Genomic DNA, 18,379 nt, shown 5'->3' on the forward strand with positions numbered 1-18,379 from the left:
GGATCAGTTTGTTGAGTCTGTTGGCGTCCGCTACCCTCAGCCTGCTGCCCCAGCATGCAACAGCATACAGGACAGCACTGGCCACCACAGACTCATAAAACATCTTCAGCATTGTCCGGCAGATGTTCATTCAATATAGACATTCAATATAAAAGACAGTAATTACAGTGCAGGAAAGGAAGGAAGCCTAAAAGGCGTATTCAGAGTCCTCCCCTTATTTAAACAAATTAAAAAATGACATTATTACTCATCAAAAACGAAATTATATAAACAAACAAACAACACATAGCACAAACAGTAACTATATACACAAAACACACAAGCAAGCATAAACAGTGATAAAAGAAAATATTAAAATAAAAAAAAAAAATATTGATAAAAATCTGGGAGTAAAATTAATAATTAAAAACTTACATATGACAGATTTTCACAATAACTGTTAGAAAAAATGAAATGGATAATAACACGAAGGTAATGCAGCATGTTACTCAGGCGATGTAGATTCTGTAACTCTCTGGAGTCACAGCAATGCTCAAACATTAACATTATCTTTACACCATCGCAAAAACGTCTTAATCAGCTCAGGAAGCTGCAGCCAGACATTTCACAGGTGACATCAGCGCTCACCTGAGAGCTCACCTGTCTGTGAGCTGACGCCACCAGGATTTAACTGAGAAAACGATGCACGACATTCAGAAACTAATCAGCTGGACGAACTGTGGCTAATTTACTGCATATATAATGTCCATAATATACAAAACTACAGCTCCTGATCCACTCGTGAAAAAGGGGGAAGGAGTGGGGATCATTAAATATTAATCATTAAATATTAAAAACAGCTGTTTCTTCACTACACTTTGGTTCTTCTTTAAAAAAGGACCTGATGGCCTGATTCACTTTTGTCTGGTAAGATGGTTGTTTGATAAAATGACAAGTCTGAGCAATGATCACAAAATAAAATAAAAATAACATCAGTTGACTGATGTTAGTTATTGTCAGTTAGTTTGCTGTTTGCAGTGAAGAAGCACTGTAGACCTCATACTGATTTATAGGTGACTAAAATATTTGCAAACGACCTCCACTGTATCACCAAACATTCATTTAACTGTCAGCATGTCTCCATTAAACAGCCAGACCTCACATGAAGAAGTACAGCAGCAAAGAGTCTTGACTTGTGGCTCAGCTGTGTGAAGTAAATAGTTTAGGGGACAAGTGGAGGAGGAGGAGGAGGAGTAGAGGAAGGAAAAGGCCGACACGTTGAGATGCAAAACCAGATTTTGGCCACTAGATGGACCCAACATCGCAGACATGAGGGAGTCTATGAACTGCAGCTTCCCAAGATGAAATATTAATAAATTAACAAATATATTTCAAAATGTATGGCAGTTATGAGATCTTTAAAAATCCTGTTCAGGTGCTGCTGGTCAGGAAACTGTCTTTTCTTTTCTTTTATTAACTCAAGAGGACCTTTAACAGCTTGCTTCCTTTTTAAAATGTCCCTGCACTGTTGGACGTTGGACAGGAAGTGTTTATGCTCTGTAGAGTTTATCTCAGTGAGAAAAAGTGAAAAGTCAGCTGTACAAGTTAGTGGGAAACTTGCTTGCAATGCAGTATGTCTCTATGGATATTAGAGGCATATTACAGTCATTTAAAAAAAAAGCATGAGTTCATTAAATGACACCCGAGATTTCACAAAATTTCATTAAGGACCACACATACACACTCTTTAAAATCCCACTTGTGAGATAGCAGGAATATTACAGAGATGCCAAAGGAAATATACAATCCCACTAAGAACCACGAGGCCACTTTAACTTATTATTGACCACAGCAGACTGAGTCTCTGTGGATCTGTAAAAAAAATAAACACTTTAAAAAATATAATTAAACTTGCTCTAAATTAACCACTGAGTGCACACAACAACATCATAAAAACAACCCTGTCCAGGTACAGTGTGTGAAAAGTATTTCTCATTCGGAGATGCGATGCTGTTCCGGAATGTGACGGAAAAAGCCGAAGACTGCCTCTGAGAGAAGACAGACCAACGGCGGCTCAGATGGAGGAAACCTGCGCGCCCACAGCGGACTCTGTTGTCTCCTCTCATCACTTTATTGTTACAGGCACGCGGGAGGGGGAAGTTTTTAGCAGAAGAAGCTCGCGGTCTTCTCTCAGCATCCGTGTGTGTTTCAGTTTAGTCCTCTTCAGGAAGTATTAAACTTGTAAGCGCATCATGGGGTGAATCTGACATCTGAGGAGGATGCTGATGAAAGAGCGTCGTGACCAAACTCACAGGTAAGACGCAATACTTTTCTTAATGTAACACTGAATCCTGTAGTCTTTATAAATAGACTTACACTTGCACCGGTTTACCGTGGTTATGTGAAGTTTCACTGTGTTGTTGCGGTTCACTGATTCACTTTGCACGAACGTGTTTGAGAGAGTTTGTTATCGGAGGTGCATTTTTCCACCGCTGTGATTTCAGGCCGCAGCGCTTCCTTGTGCTGAATTATAGATCAACTTTATTTCTGTATGTGCAGCATGGCACATATTCTCCCCCCCCCCCCCCACCTTGAGAGCTCAGCATGGGCCCCTCATGTAATTATAGACAGAGAGAGAGAGCCACAATGTCACACTGGTATTTACTCTCTTTCCCTTTTGTGTGGTGCATGTACAAAATAAAAAAGGGGATAGTTATTAAAAAAGAAAAACACCCATTTTGACAACATTTCCGTCACCATAAAACTCAGATTTTAACATATTATTCACATTTCTGGCCACTGTGGAGCAGGTGACCAACAGCAACATCTTCGGTTTTACCAATACAGATCATAACTATATTTAAGATTCAAGACCTGTATTTGTCACATGCACATGTAGGGAAGAAATCCCAGTAGATCTGTCAGTCAAGACTTTAGTCAGCGCTGAGATAAGACTGAGCAGAGACCAACTCAAAGACAAGATTTAGGACAAAAAATAGCCGGGAAAGAGTCTGGATGTCTTTCCAAATGTAAAAATAATACTCAAAAAGTTTCCTGGGGAGTTTTCATCCTAAACAAATGGAGCTCAGGTTCATTCTTGACCTTTGGGAACAGTATATATAACAAAATAATCTAAACTCAAAGACTTAGTAGCTTTTAGAATGAATGAAGAACGTGGGGTGTGGCTGAAAGCTCTGAAAGCTAGTAAGTACACCTTTGAGCTTAGGTTATTTTGTTGCATAAACATGGTTTAGCTTTTCTCACCAGAAGGCATTTTGTGTGTCCTCACAAACATTACGAATCCATAATTCATACCTCATGAAATATTTGAGAAGCTTTATAAAAGGTTTTTTAATGTGCGATGTTTACATCAGCATGTGATCTTCTTCTCCTCCTCATTTATTGGTGCATTACACCTTTTATGGTGCATTACTGCCGCCGGCTCACAATGTGTGTTTTATGGTGGCTTGCTGACACGTTTGCAATAACCTCCACTGTATGTTTGGCCAAAATGTTGCTTCACGTGACTCATTGTACTTTTACCAGTCATCAGATAATATACTTTCCTCCAGGAGATCGGAACTAAACCTGCACCGTCTAAATAATCAATGGACTTTGACTCCGGAGAAGTCTGAGGCTTAATGGATCTAATATTGGCTGGGACTGTTAGTCCAAACTGAAACAAGAACTAAAACTGGGACAAGTCCAAGTTGTCAGACTCAAGAACTAGTCTTGACTGAACGACGGTTGACTCTTAAACCCCACAGCGTTACACACAGATTCCAGGGGCTGGATTATTAGTATCGTGGGTGGATCACTGAGTGGGCCTACGGGCCGGATGAAAGCTGTAGAACGAGACGCAAAACGACCACAAAGAGACACAAACTTTCAGTCTGGGTGTCTCGCTCCTGTGCAGGAGGGGAGGGGGGCCTTTTGCATGTCTGTGTCCAGAGGCCCGTTGTTCCATAATCCATCCCACCCACTTCAAACTGCCCTGCTCAAGATGTGTCCCATCTGAATATTCAAATGCAGATATATTGAATTCCACAAACAAGATGCCACTGAAATGCTGCTTGTTTGTAAAACTAAGATTGACTTGCGCCTCTGTAAATCACATTTTTGGACTCAAAATTTACATCTTTAGGTTTTGGAAAAGCATTTATCAGTGGTGGAGGAAGCATTGAGATTTTACTTATAGCGGCTATAATCAATATATTTTCAATAACAATGTATTAATGTGTCTCTGGTAGTGATGAACCTACAGAGAATCATCCCCTCGGCTTTACGGAGCTTCATAGTGAGCTTCAGCTCATTTTTTATCTGTCCGGCTGCAACTTTACTGTTCTGGTTCCCTCTCAGCTCTCAGAGCGTCGTTTTCAGAGGAAAAAGCTGTAAAAAGCCGCTGTACACTACCTGCTCAGCAGCAAACAGCAGACAGACACAGTTAGACACTAGCTGGTGAACATAGTGGAGCATCTAGCAGCTAAAGAGCCAGATGTTTCCCTCAGGAGGTGGTGGAGACCAAACACAGAGCTGACAGAGAGAATACATTACACAAGGACTGACATTCATCAGGTGACACAAACACGACTCCTAATGAAGGATCGTGTTGCTCCGTAACTGTAAATAAGAAACTGTTTGCTAACAAATCAACTTAAAAGCTGATGATATGTTAATGTTGCGTTCACAGCGTTGTTTCCGTTGCCCCCAAGTGGCCAAACATCAGTTACTGCAGGTTTAAGTAAAAGTAGTAATACCACGCTATATACAATAAATGCTCCATTACGAGTGAAAGTCTTGCATTCATGATTTTACTTATGTACAAAATCATGAGCAGCAAAATGTACATAAAGTATCAGAAGTAAAAGTACTCATTAGGCAGAAGAATGTCAGTGTTATATTATTGGACTAGTATAACTTGTGTTTTTATTACTGTAAAGCAGGTTGGAGCTGATTTGAACTAGTTTATATACTGTTTTGTAGTTCAGTCTATAACATTGCATCATATTTGGGAAGTTAATCATAAAACATTGATCCTCAAAGTAACTAGTAACTATGGCTACACTTCTTCACTACGTTTATTTCCCTCTGAAATGTGGTGGAGTAGAAGTATACAGTAAGAATAAAATGGAAATACTCAAGTAAAGTACAAGTATCTCAAAACTGCACTTAAATACAGCACTTGGGTAAATGTACTTAGTTACTATCCACCACTGGCGTTTATAAATGCTAACATGCTTCCCACATACACACCCACCGCCCACCTCCATGAAGACAGATTCCGGCTGCCACAGTTAACTGTATGCACTTCATGTGTCCATAAATCACTGAAGTGAAGAGAGAAAAACCCGATTAAATACCAGCAGGGAGAGAGTGAAAGATTCAGAGACAGATGAAGTCAGACTGCTCTGGTTAAAACACCATTAAGTCCGCATTAGGTTAACACCTGTCTGGGATTCCTCAGGCCATTTCCTACACTCTGCAATTAGAGACTGTGTAACATTATTACATTACATTACAGCTACACTTTACCCAAAGCAGGGCACTTACTGCTGCCTCCAAACGGACGAATCCCCTCAGTCCTGTTAGAGTGAGCGCTACATGTGGATCAGCTGCTGATCAGACACAAAGAACTAAAACTAATGACGATCCAGATATCATCTTCATTCCCTGAAACTTCACCTGTTGCTTAGCAATATTAAACCAACATTTGCCAACTGAACTGGACTCAATTATGTTTCCTGGCAGTAATATTAACTTTGTACTGTAAAAGAATATTTTAGGCAACAGTGGGGACATTTGAGAGCGACTAAAAACTTCACATGGTACTTTCAGTGTATGATAGTCTTTCCACAGTTTTAGAGTTTGATGTGAACTTTGTGATTTATTCATCTGTTGAGTGATTTCATAGTGTAATTTTATTGTCAAAGTGTGTACACTATGTGGGTGTTTGTACGGAGAGTACAGTAGATGAGCATGCGTGGGAGTTAGTTTCTGTTTTAGCTGCATCTATGTGTGTTTTTTATTTTTTACTGGATCACATGGAGACAAGTTCCTTGCACCCATGGTTAATGTTGATAGGAAGTAAATGATGATTTAAGTGTTTCTGAGCAGAACTCTCGTTTAATCTCGTTAAAATCTGTATTATGGCTTGTTACACATGCACACAGAAAACATTCAAACATGGAGACTTATATTCATTCTGCAAAGATCTAAAATCCAGTTAAAGCCTTTTGGCTCTCAACCAATGCACATTGTGTTTAGTAGTTTTAGAATTAAAATGTCTGGTACATCAAATTAGAGTCTGGGCATCTGGACTCAGAAGTGCATTTAGCAGAGTAGATAAAATGAGGGTGCCTACATCACAAAAAAGCTCCTCCTTGTCAGAAAGTCTTCATGGGGGTTTTGGTGATTGCCGACTCAGCTCGAGATGAAGAAAACAGAGAGGGCGACGTCTGAATAACATCCAGGCACATTCCAGTCAAAAACCATGTTCAAAACAAAGCTGCACGTTCGATGTCAAATACTCCAAATCGGTAGTAAAAAGATGAGGCTGGTGTCGTTCCATATTTTTGTTATTGTCACCAAATCCCACAGAAAGACCAAAAGCAACAACGTGTTAGTCCGTCCCTCAATACTTTCTCACTTCCTGTATGTAGCTCTCAGCTCCAACCACCTACTGAAGATCTAAATATTTAGAAACCTCCTCACAAAGTTTTTATGATTAACATTTTTGAGATAACAATCATTTACAAGCACGCATGTGACAAATATCTGGTGATAGGACAACCGCCAGTATTAATGTGAAAGTATGGAAAGTATAAAAACCGAGACAGTGCTTGGGACAGACAGAACAACGAAAGAAAGAAAAAACAGATCAATTAAACAAATAAATAAAGACACACAGGACAATAACAACAAACAATAGCATACTTCCACACACAGCAATGTCAAATACAGCGATGATGATGATGTAGTGCTGGCCAATCCCCTGCCACAGAAATAAAAGTGAGAAAGAAGACCGGAAAGGACTTTGAATCCTTGAGCCTCTCGCAGTCCTACACCCCAATCCGGCCCTCTGATGTGGGAGAGGTAACTCCTCTGGACTTGCCTTCCAGCGCTGCGAGTCTACCTCGTCTGCACCCATTCTGCATCAGGGGAGGGGAGGTCCTCAGTGTAATATAATTTTTAAAAAAGGCTCAGTAATTTCCTGAAACAGCTGCTGTAGTTTTTATCAAACAAACAGGAGAAAACAGTGCATTTGTTGGGGACTATTTTCAGCGGCGGATGAATCCACATTTGGTGCTGTAGTGAGTGTTTGGGGCAGCAGGACGGTGTGTGTGGGACTGAGTCAGAATAAACTACAGTGTGTGTGTTCATGGTGATGAAGGAACATGTCACCCAGTGCAACAGAGCGGCTCGCTGATGTGTTTTTAATAACAACAATGGAGCTCTGTGGCTCAGAGGAAGAAGATATATGAATACACACACAATACTTGTTAGTAGGAGCAGTTCAATGTTAGTTTTAGTCTTTTTATGGGACAGTAAGAGACAATAAGAAAAAATATCGCCAGCTTTACATTTTGGTACACAACACCTCTAAAGATTTTCTGACTCAACTTAAGACATTGTTTTTGTTAAAATGATCAAATAAGTGTACGATGTGACAAAGTTTGAATGAGCTATAGTAGAAAGGGAAAAGATTATTTTTCATTTCAGTGTTACTCTAACTCATTACTCAGTGTGGTTACTGTATACAGTATAAGGCAGCTCTTGTGTAAATTAATCTTACATGTCCTCAAAATGCCCCACGTCGATAAATAAAACAGTTTTGAGTTAGACAAATGAAGCCGACATCTTCCAAAGTTACAGCCTTTTTAAAATGAAATTCCCTCTTTGTGTTTCGTTGATGAGACACAGTGGAGGGACAGTAACAAAAAGCATGAATTTCCTACTGAAACGACTAACGTTGGAAGGAACACAGACTGTTTAAACCTCGTATTAACTTCATATAAACTGTATAAAATATATACACAGAATGAGGATTGTGGATTTTGTTCCCCATCACGTCCATTGGAAACGCATTGGACAGAGATCTTTTAATGGCCAGAAGGAATGATTATAGCAAGCAAACCTGTTTCAGTGTTCATGTGGGCCCCTGATTATTGTTTTAAGAGAGACTTAAAAAATTGTGAACCTATTCTTTAAGATGTGGACCATGAACCTCTACGTCCCCGGGTTGAATCCAGCCGGAGACCTTTGCTGCATCTGTCTCTCCCTCGTTTCCTGTCATTTCTCCACAATCACTATTTAATAAAGGAATAAAATGCCCTAAAAATATATAGTTTTCAAAAAAAGGTACTTTGAAAGATGGTGCTTCCTCCACCTTCCACTTTTTTGGGAAATATACAAAAATCGACAAAGTGCCTGTTTAGATTTCAATCAGCTAAAAACCTCCTGTGAATTTAACAGGTTAATTTGATTGTGGACTCACTTCTGTATGTGCCACTTACTTGTATTCATTTAACTTGTTTTTTATTTCCTACACCATGTCTTGTAACAGTGTCTACTCCTGTAAGGGTCGGGTCATGCTTGAAAAGAAGTGGTTCATACGACGTGTTGTCCGACATCAAAAGAGTTCATAGTTGTTCCGGGCGGCCACACTGGAAGGCAGGGTGAAAAGCCGGCCGCCATAGAGCGGGGAGAAACACAATATCGTTTAAATATGTGCACGCATTTTCAGACAGTCTCTCATGGAAGGCATTCACAGTGATGCACTCTGACATGAATAGTTGTGAAAAGAATGAGCGACTAGTTCAAACCCTGGCTCCCTTCTCACCTCCACACAGCTGACCAATGATGATGAAGCATACTGGCACCTTAATCCTGAAATGATGGTAACATCTACCTGCTGCCATGTACCAAACCCTTTCTTTAAAAGCTTAAATGTCTGAAAAATAAAAGATCCCTCTATAAAATGTGAAACAATGCTGTTGTTTGTTTTGTTTTTTTGCTTTATCCGCGCTACCTCTATTTCCATACTCATCTCTATTGTGTCTCTACCAGGTAACCATGGTGAAGGAGAGTCTGCCCAGCTGGGTCCACCAGGACTCTGACGAGGGTCTCGTCCACGTGAACGTCGGAGGTCTGAAGAGGAGCCTCTGTTCCAGCACGCTGAAGAAATTCCCGGACACCAGACTGGGAAAACTGCTGGCGTGTGACTCAGAGGAAGATATACTGCAGGTGGGTCAGCTGGTGTCATTTTTGCATCTCTCTCGCTGGAGTTTGGTTCCAAAAATAAGGAGTTAAAATTATTTTATTATTTGTCTTCAGACACTATGAAATGTTCACTTCCTTTTTTTACTCAGAATTTTTCCTTTGCCCCTCCCTCTCCTCCTCTCTCTGTAGGTGTGTGATGACTATGACGTGCAGCAGAAGGAGTTTTATTTTGATAGGAATCCCAGCCTGTTCCCTTACGTCCTCCACTTTTACCAGACGGGCAAACTTCACATCATGGAGGAGCTGTGTGTCTTCTCCTTCAGGTCCGTCTGTCTGACGTTTAACGCCGTCTTCCTGCCTCACAGACAAACTTGAATTCAATTACGTTCATTTAAGTCACAATTTGTCGCTGTATCATTAGTTTCTGTGAGTGAAAATGAGTAAATAATTAAGCTGCTTTCATACCAGCACTGTAATCCGTAAATGCTCAGTCAGTTTGACGTGTTTGTCATTTCTACTGTTTAAAAAAAAGAGTCTGATTTGCCTTATGTTTCCCACACAGTCAGGAGATAGAGTACTGGGGCATCAATGAGTTCTTCCTGGACAGTTGCTGCAGTTACCGTTACCATGACCGCAAGCTGGAGAGCAGCCGCCATCGCAGCTGGGACGACGATAGCGAGGTCAGCAGCATCGACACATCTGTGGACGAGATATCTGACTTAAACAGGTAAAAGACCGCGGAGCCCTTTGAAATCTAAAGCATTCTCAGTAATCATGCAGCCCCACTCGCATCCCTCCGATTGTGACGCTCTCTGTTAATCGTTAACTCATTGTCTTCCTCCGTCCTCACAGAGACATGCGGCATTTCCAGGAGGTGCGTTATGGGAACATCAGGAAGTGTCTGTGGTTGACGCTGGAGAACCCAGGATACTCCATCCCCAGCAAGCTCTTCAGTCTGCTCTCCATCATGGTGGTGCTCACGTCCATCGCCACCATGTGCATTAACAGCATCCCAGAGTATCAGGTCGGTACGGAGAGCTGGAAAGATTATGAAGCCAGGCTAAATGGCATACACTCAGTATTCATGTGACGATTTTAGTCCAGAACATATTAGCAGACTATCAGGAGTCAGAGGTTTGCAATAATTTTTTTTTTGTGGTTATATATTTTGTATTCCTTTGATAGTGACAGGTGAAGAGGTAGACAGGAAACAGGGAGAGAGAGGGGCCATGTGGCTCAAGCTGTAACCATTCGGCCACCAAGGCGCTCCAGAGGCTCTAATCTTTCTCCTCTTTTCTCTCAGACGTTTGACGATGAGGGGAAGTTGATCGAGGACATGACCACGCAGGCTCTGGAGGTGTTCTGCACCTGCTGGTTCACCTTCGAGGTGAGGAAGATAAAAACAAAGCATGGTGTGTCCTGGTATACTGGTGAAGTGTACAGAGATATCAATGAAAACACTGAAAAACAAATGCTGAGTAGTTTTTCTGTCTTTGAGGTGGTGATGCGGCTGCTGCTTGCACCGAACAGGAAGAAGTTCTTTCATCACCCTCTGAACATTATCGACATGGTGTCTGTGGCTCCCATCTACATCACCCTGGTCTTTGACATGACTGTGGGATCAGAGTCTGAGCTGGGAGACCTGGGACGACTCATACAGGTTTAGAATGTTTTATTTGTTACTGTATGTAAATTAAATGTAGTTATGTAAAACATTTTAATGAAAAAAATACCAAATTCTCTCCCGTGCAAATGGAAAGTTAAATTTATAGTCGGTTTAACACACTCAGAGGTTCTACTACTTGTTCAGTTATAATCAGCAGCTAATGATATTTTGTTACAGATATAGCTGTGTAACGTTACTGAGTCAGTCTGCTTTAATGTCAAAGATACAGTAAAACAAAAAGTAAACCTAGACAAGTGCATCCCACAGCAGAAAAATGCAAATACCAACACGCAGAACACTCGATACGCACTTTTCCTAATACTGCTTGGAAGCGGTATTCAGAGCCAAGCGTATCCCACAATTCACGAGTCACATCAGTCCAGCTGTTGGCAGAAGTGCGCCTATAGGCTGGTTTTACCAACATTAGTCAACAGACATGAAGAAGTTTAAGTTCATGTCACGTTGGAGTCGGTGAATGTAATTATTCACGTCCAAACACTACAAAGTTACGGCAGAATTGCCACACGTAATATTAACAATGTGTTCTTCTCAATGAGACTGACATCGCATATCTGACAACATGAATATTAGATATACCCTTTTATAAAAGATTTAGAGAAATATGTTCCATTGTTTTCAGACAGAAACCACTCAAAATAATATCACGTTGTCTCCTGTATATGCAGTAGACCTATTCATTGTATTCCTCCTCTGAGCTTCTGAATGTGCATTTCTTTTAATTGTCATCTGATTTATGTTTGATCCTATTTATTTGTTCCAACACATCTTCTGAGCTGGATTGTGTCATGTACAGTGTTTTATTTGCGTGATGTCCTTATTAATCAAGTCCTGTCCCAGTCAGTTCTGATAAACCTTCACACGCTCGTGGTCTTGACGGGCATTTGGGCTCTGAGGCAGTCACCACAAATACTTTTATTGGGACAGACTAATGATGACATCATTAAAATGACTAACTTAGATTCTTGGGAAATGTAGGGAAATTCAGTGTGCCATTATCCAATAATTACCACTTGTATAGACTCTTTTTAAAGGTTTTTATGAGAAAGATGGATTGAAATGTCTCTCTCGCTCTCTCTCAGGTGTTCCGGTTAATGAGGATCTTCAGGGTTTTGAAGCTGGCCCGACACTCGACAGGACTGCGGTCACTGGGAGCGACACTTCGGGTGAGTCAGAACATTTGACTTTCTGACTCGGGGCAGACACACAGTGACATTCACCAACCGTGGAAACCTCTCGGGAAGAATAAAAACAATGCGATTGATTTTTTATTTTATTTTGTTTGTGACATTTTGGGTGATGGGTTGTGAGCAGATGTACGTCTGAGCTGATATGTCACACACACATTTAAAGGTGGAAAAAAACGCTGTTGTGCTTTTTTTGAAGATGTGGTTTTGATTTTCAGCGATTTGCAGAGGGTTTGGGCTTTAGGGCCACGCTGCAGGCAGCTTGAGACAAAAAAAGACGATTGAACATAACAAACAGTTGAACATTGAGACAACTATTGTACAGCAACATCTATAGTGTTTCCTTGTGCTTTATGTTCCATAATATACTCAATCATTTTGTTTTGTGATTCATTATTGATTAGTCATTGGAGACAGCATCTATTATGTATAAAAATATGACAAAATGCTTTTTGATCAGGTGCAGGCATCTTCTAAACAGGCGAACAAGCCTTTAAAATACTAATAGATGACTGAGACATCATTATGAATCCTTCCTGCACCTGGTTGGATGATTTTACTTCTGAAAGAGCCATCATTGTTTTTCTTTTTTCAGGTTTTCATGCTCAAAAAGCATTTGGACAACTGTGGAAACTTGTTTGTTTGGTTTCATCTAAACCAGCGAGCGTAAATGGCATCTGAATACATTTGAGGCAAAGGAATGAAGGAACAGGACATGCGGATGCAGAGTTGTGCCTCTGTAGCATCTAGTTTTAGTGGTTTCATGATGTTCAGGTGTTTGAAGAAACACCAAAACATCCTCAGTTTAATTTCAAAAGTGCTGCTCATTGCTGTCATGAGAACGACTGCTGGAGAACTTATAGCTCGGCCCAGTTGGTTCCCAAACTAAAGCAGTGAAAACTGCGCTTGTGTATCACGTTCAAGTGTCACGCTGGGAAACAGGAAGAGGACCCAAATGCAGACAGAGCAGGTTCAATTCAAACTGTTTTTAATGAAAAGAACGACGCTCACTCAGGTTACAGGCAGGCAGTCAAAAAAAGGGTCCAACAGGGAGCCGACAAAAACCAAAATCCTAAAGTCCATAAACGAAGGTACACAAGAAACCTGTGATCAGGTAGGGGAGACAACGACGCAGATGAAGCCAGTTGACACAGGTGAAAACAATCACAGCAATCAAAGACAGGAAGCAAAACCACCAGACACAAGAGGGAGGCAGAATATTACAAAATAAAACAGGAAATAACCAAACACAAACCCAAAACCATGACATTGTGAGATTCAGGCTGGATTTCTGAAGGCATCTGTGTGCAGTGATATTTTGCTCGATTACATGATGCCAACATTTATATTTGAAGTCGTCTTTTACTTTAACTTCTACAAACAGGGATTGTCTGCGTACAGTAAAGGACTTCTCTCCTTTGTCACGACTTTTGACGCCAAATCAGTTCAGTCAGACGTTTTGTGGTTACATCTAATGTCATTCCTCTGTACCATCCCATGTGAAGTGAATCAGTTACACCAGCAGAGATGTTGTATCTGACGCAGAATCAGTTACCACGATCTGTGCAGCTGCCACTGGGTTACATCTGCCTCCTCCCTCGACATGAGATGTAAAGTATCTGAGACAATCTCATCTATCATAACAGAGGCCGAGGAGAACACTGTCTGTGTATAAAACATCAGTATGCATGACTTTAATGCAAATGGATAAATCACTGTCTTAAATAATTAGTTTTAGTTTTTAAAATGTTGCTGGTTTACTGGATTCGGATGTATTATATTTACATTTAGATTAAAGTAGCACTTTAATAAATCCTCCTGATTCGTGAGCAGCATCAGGAGTGAAACACGGAGAGTTGTTTTGGTCTCTTCCCTGCAAATCAACTAATGTAAAACCCCAAACATAAGATATTAGTTTAAGTCTGAGCCAGAGTACTTCAAATCTGGACACAGTGACTGGGTTTGAATCGCAGCTGATGTCCGTACAGTTACGAAGCTTTAACTCGAAAACACAATAAATATATTTAGAAAAGCGAAATGTCACCCGATGAAAAGACTGAGAGAAAGAAAGTAACAGGTTCATTCGGTCGGGAATTTTACTTTAATGCCGGTTGTTGCCGGAAGAACGCCATTTCTCCATCAGTGGAATGTTTTTTATGTTGGGACTCTGAAGGCACTGACAGTACTGTACTTCATCTGTGCAGGTGAAGCATTACGGTACTGTACTTTAAATTACAGCTAATGTTCCTCCTGCTTTTCTATTTATTTCAATTCCATACATACAGTTCAAAACACAAACATTACAGGAATTTGCAGGATTACTTTAGAAGGGTGGTTATACAGCGTAGATTTTATTCTGCAGTAATGTGCTTTCTTCAGAGCGTAGAGCAAAAAGCTTTGCAAAATCAAGTAAAATAATTCATACGAAATAGTTAGTATGCATCATCGTTAAATCATGTGATTTCACAATATACATACAACATTTTATAAGGTTTTAAAAAGCTAAACGCTTCGGATTACAGCTCGTGAGTTACAGTGTAAACACTGTGGAAATGTGAGGTACCAATGAAATACTTGCTGAGTACAAGTGAGAACTAAATTACACTGTAAGTACTTTTTTAATTACTCAGTAAATATTGAATAATTATAAGGCACAAACAGGGTACCAGCAGGCTTAGCCTGTATATCTAACTACATGCAAAACTTTATAAAACTACACTATAATTACAGTGAAAGGGGAGTGAACAAAGGAACACTTTATTTTACAGCCCAGTTAATAATACATACATACTTAAATACTATTTAAAAACCTTTTGCTTTGCAATTTCCCAAAGTAATTTATAATAAATATATCATAATTTCAAAATAAATGATGAATAATTTCATTTCAATGTCAACAGTCACCCAGTAATAATATCTTGTAATCTTTAATAGGTCATTTAAAAAACAAAAAGTCCCTTTTAAACACTAAGTTGTTAAGTTAGCTTTGAATAATCGCCACGATCTGGGAACAAATGAGACATTCTGGCTTTGAACTGCCTGTGGGGAGACTGAACATGGAAGAGCCCGTTCTCGATTAAAAGCTGTTTCTACGTTTCTCTTTTTAAAACAGCCGTGTGAACGTCTCTCGTCTCGTCTCGTCTCTCCCTGTGTGTGTGGACCTCACTCACTGACTCGACTCCCGGGCCCCTAAACTAACGCCGTAAAGGCTAGAAAAGCTGCGCCGGTTAAAACAGAAACGTCAAAATGTAATAATTGAGAAAGTGCAGCAGCAGCATGACTGAGGCAGAAATGAACACAGCTTGGAGAAATTGTTTGGAGCTATTATTGTGTCTATTATTTTGTGGCCTTTTTTGCAAATATTTTTTTTACTGGTGGAAGTTTACCTTGTAAAAAATGTGTGTAATGTGTATGCATATTGTTGTAAAATCACATAATTCAAAAATTGCACACTAACTCTATTGTATGAAGTATTTCAATTCAACGCTCTAAAGCGAAATTTTATAAATAATTTATAAAAAATGTTGACGTTTGCTGTTTTTGCTTTCTCTTTGAAATGAAAACAACAAAATAAAACAAAATAATCTGAAATGTTTAGTGCTAAACATCGTGTCTTTTAGAGAGTACCCAGAGTGAATTACAGGACAATTTAGTCAAAATCTCAATGTACTTCTTCTCTGCTCTTCTAGACAGAAAGAAAGTGTTTCCCAACATGTTTTTCCTCTCCAGTAAACCCAAAGAGACAATAAGTCGTGCAACAGGAAGCAACAGGAAATGTGGTCTTACTTTCTAGATACTTTTGTCGTGCGATAAAGACGACCAAACATCTCCACTATGGCCTCACTTGGTTTATCGGAAATACACAGAGGATTTGACAGCTGGTACATGGAGGTTTGCAGCTGTAAACGGGGTTAAAAGATGAGAGCTCCAGACATCAACGCTTTAATTCCCCCGCTGTTCCTGAGCTGGAGCCATTTAAAGTTTCTAACAACTTCCCTCCATCTTGTATCTGCAGCACAGTTACCGTGAGGTCGGCATCCTGCTGCTGTACCTGGCTGTCGGAGTGTCCGTCTTCTCTGGTATCGCTTACACCGCTGAGTATGAAGAGGTAAACTCTGACTGATGTTTGATGAAGCTGATGCCTCACTTTGACTCGTTACTCTGTACTTAATTAATTTTAATTCGCATTTCGGCCAGTGAGGTTTTGTTATACTTCCTGTCTGTTTGTCTGTAAGCTGTTTCTCAAACACGCACGAACCTATTTACATGATACTTGGGTAATTGATCTTGGTACGGGTGCAAGAAGTAATTCATTAGAAAATTGATTAGATATTATTGGTATTTGGATTCAGATCCAGAAAGTTTATTGTCCATCACAGTGTAATTCATTTTTGTCTTTGGCGTGACTCATGAATAGTATATATATATTATATAAATAAAAAAACAGTGCACACAGACATAGAGAGTAAAATATGGTATTACTGCCATGACACAATTATTAGTTTTTTAGCCATAATATTAAAAAAATGTTAATTTACTTTAAAATTCATTTAATTTAATTTATTATACTTAATTCCAACATCTGTTTGCAAGAGATGAATTGAACTGATAATATAAGTAATAATGTGTTTGGTTACAAGAGTAAATTATTGCTGAATTGCTCAGCGATGGCAGAACTTTTGTTATTCAGGCAGTCACGTTTTCTGACATGAACGTCACGTGGCCTTTTTTATTTTGAATGTATGTGTTGATGCGTAAAAACCTTATTTGAAATATGTAACCACGTAAATATAAAGCACCGCCGTCTGTTTCCAGGATGTGGGTCTGGACACCATCCCGGCCTGCTGGTGGTGGGGGACGGTGAGCATGACCACGGTGGGCTACGGGGACGTGGTGCCCGTCACGGTGGCCGGGAAGCTGGCGGCCAGCGGCTGCATTCTGGGCGGCACCCTGGTGGTGGCGCTGCCCATCACCATCATCTTCAACAAGTTCTCCCACTTCTACCGCCGGCAGAAAGCTCTGGAGGCGTCGGTCAGGAACAACAACCGCAGGAAGATGAGAATGAGCTGCGAGAAGGAGCCGGAGGAGGACAAGGATGACGAGGAAGAGGGATCGGACGGGGACAGCCGGTGTCTGGACGACGATGATACCGATGATATCGAGGAGGACGATATAGATTATGAAGATGAAGGAGGTGTAATCAATTATAGCTACGTGGAACATTCTTCCTTCACGTCAATACTGAGGAGGAAGGAGCTGCATCACCTGTGAGGGAGAGCTCAACCTGCTGAAGGCTGCGTTCACCCTCGAGATTAGACCTGACGTTTCAAACCAGTGTGAAGTCTGATGTTTGCAGCTCTGATTTGGACCACATTCATGTTTCATCATGAACCTGACTTTCATCTGATCCAAGGCCACGCAAATGTAGTATGACGATGGCCGTCATCAAAACAATTTGACTGAAGAAGAAGGCAGCAGCAGAGGGGCCATATTGTAAATGACTAATGTCTGACACAAAAGCGGGAGGTGGACTAAAAACTTTGGGCTGTTCTGACATGAACAGCTGTCGTTTGGTCTCACTGTGCGTGTGCGGTGTTTCAGGATGGAGGTTTGTTCACACTGATGTTGGATGTGTTTCCATATTAAAAACATGTCTGTGATGAATCACTGACAGAAAAAAAGGTCAAATTGAACATAAAGGTCTGCAGTACTGTGGGAATGATGAACTGCACTGAACTGAACAGGACTGAAGTGTAATAGCATGCGCGCAAATAAAGTTAGCTGAATAAAAAAATATCAAGAAATAATGTGAGAAGTACTTTTGTGGAAGAAGTGGACAGAGATACTTAAAGAGCAACAACACTAAATTGTTTATGAAGGAAAAACACTGCTGCACTGACCTCAATGCTAATTGCATATCTAAATGCTAACATCAGCATGCTAACATGCTCGCAACGTCAATGCTAACATGTTGATGTTTAGCAGGTGTAATGTTTATCATGGTCACCATCTTAGTTTAGCGTGTTAGCATGCTAACATTTGCTAATTAGCGGTAAACACAAAGTACAGGCTGATGGGAATGTCATTAGTTTTGTCCAAAATCTTGGACACATTTTGACCTGATGACGGCGCCAAATGAAAAGTCAGGGGATCACCGAGTTATTACAGTTCATCCTGAGGGGAACATGAACGTCTGAACCAAATTTCACAGCAATCTCTCCAATTGTTGTCGAGATATTTTAGCCTGGATCAAAGTGGTGGGCCCATCGACCAACATTGCCGTCCACAGAGCCGCACTGCTAGCACGGCT

At 40.4% G+C, this 18,379-nt stretch overlaps 1 protein-coding gene across 1 annotated transcript; it reads left to right on the top strand.

The window, feature by feature from the left end:
- Positions 1-2,038: 2,038 nt before the first annotated feature.
- On the top strand, positions 2,039-17,873 carry si:dkey-43k4.5 (potassium voltage-gated channel subfamily S member 2). Its single transcript, XM_044183788.1, has 10 exons — positions 2,039-2,293; positions 9,046-9,222; positions 9,388-9,521; positions 9,761-9,925; positions 10,051-10,222; positions 10,502-10,585; positions 10,697-10,858; positions 11,965-12,048; positions 16,085-16,177; positions 16,885-17,873. The coding sequence occupies exons 2-10, from the start codon at positions 9,052-9,054 to the stop codon at positions 17,338-17,340; spliced, it is 1,521 nt and encodes a 506-aa protein (XP_044039723.1). The 5' UTR covers positions 2,039-2,293; positions 9,046-9,051; the 3' UTR covers positions 17,341-17,873.
- Positions 17,874-18,379: the final 506 nt, after the last annotated feature.

The sequence above is a fragment of the Siniperca chuatsi genome, linkage group LG2 (assembly GCF_020085105.1).
Source record: "Siniperca chuatsi isolate FFG_IHB_CAS linkage group LG2, ASM2008510v1, whole genome shotgun sequence".
Taxonomy (NCBI): Eukaryota; Metazoa; Chordata; class Actinopteri; order Centrarchiformes; family Sinipercidae; genus Siniperca; species Siniperca chuatsi.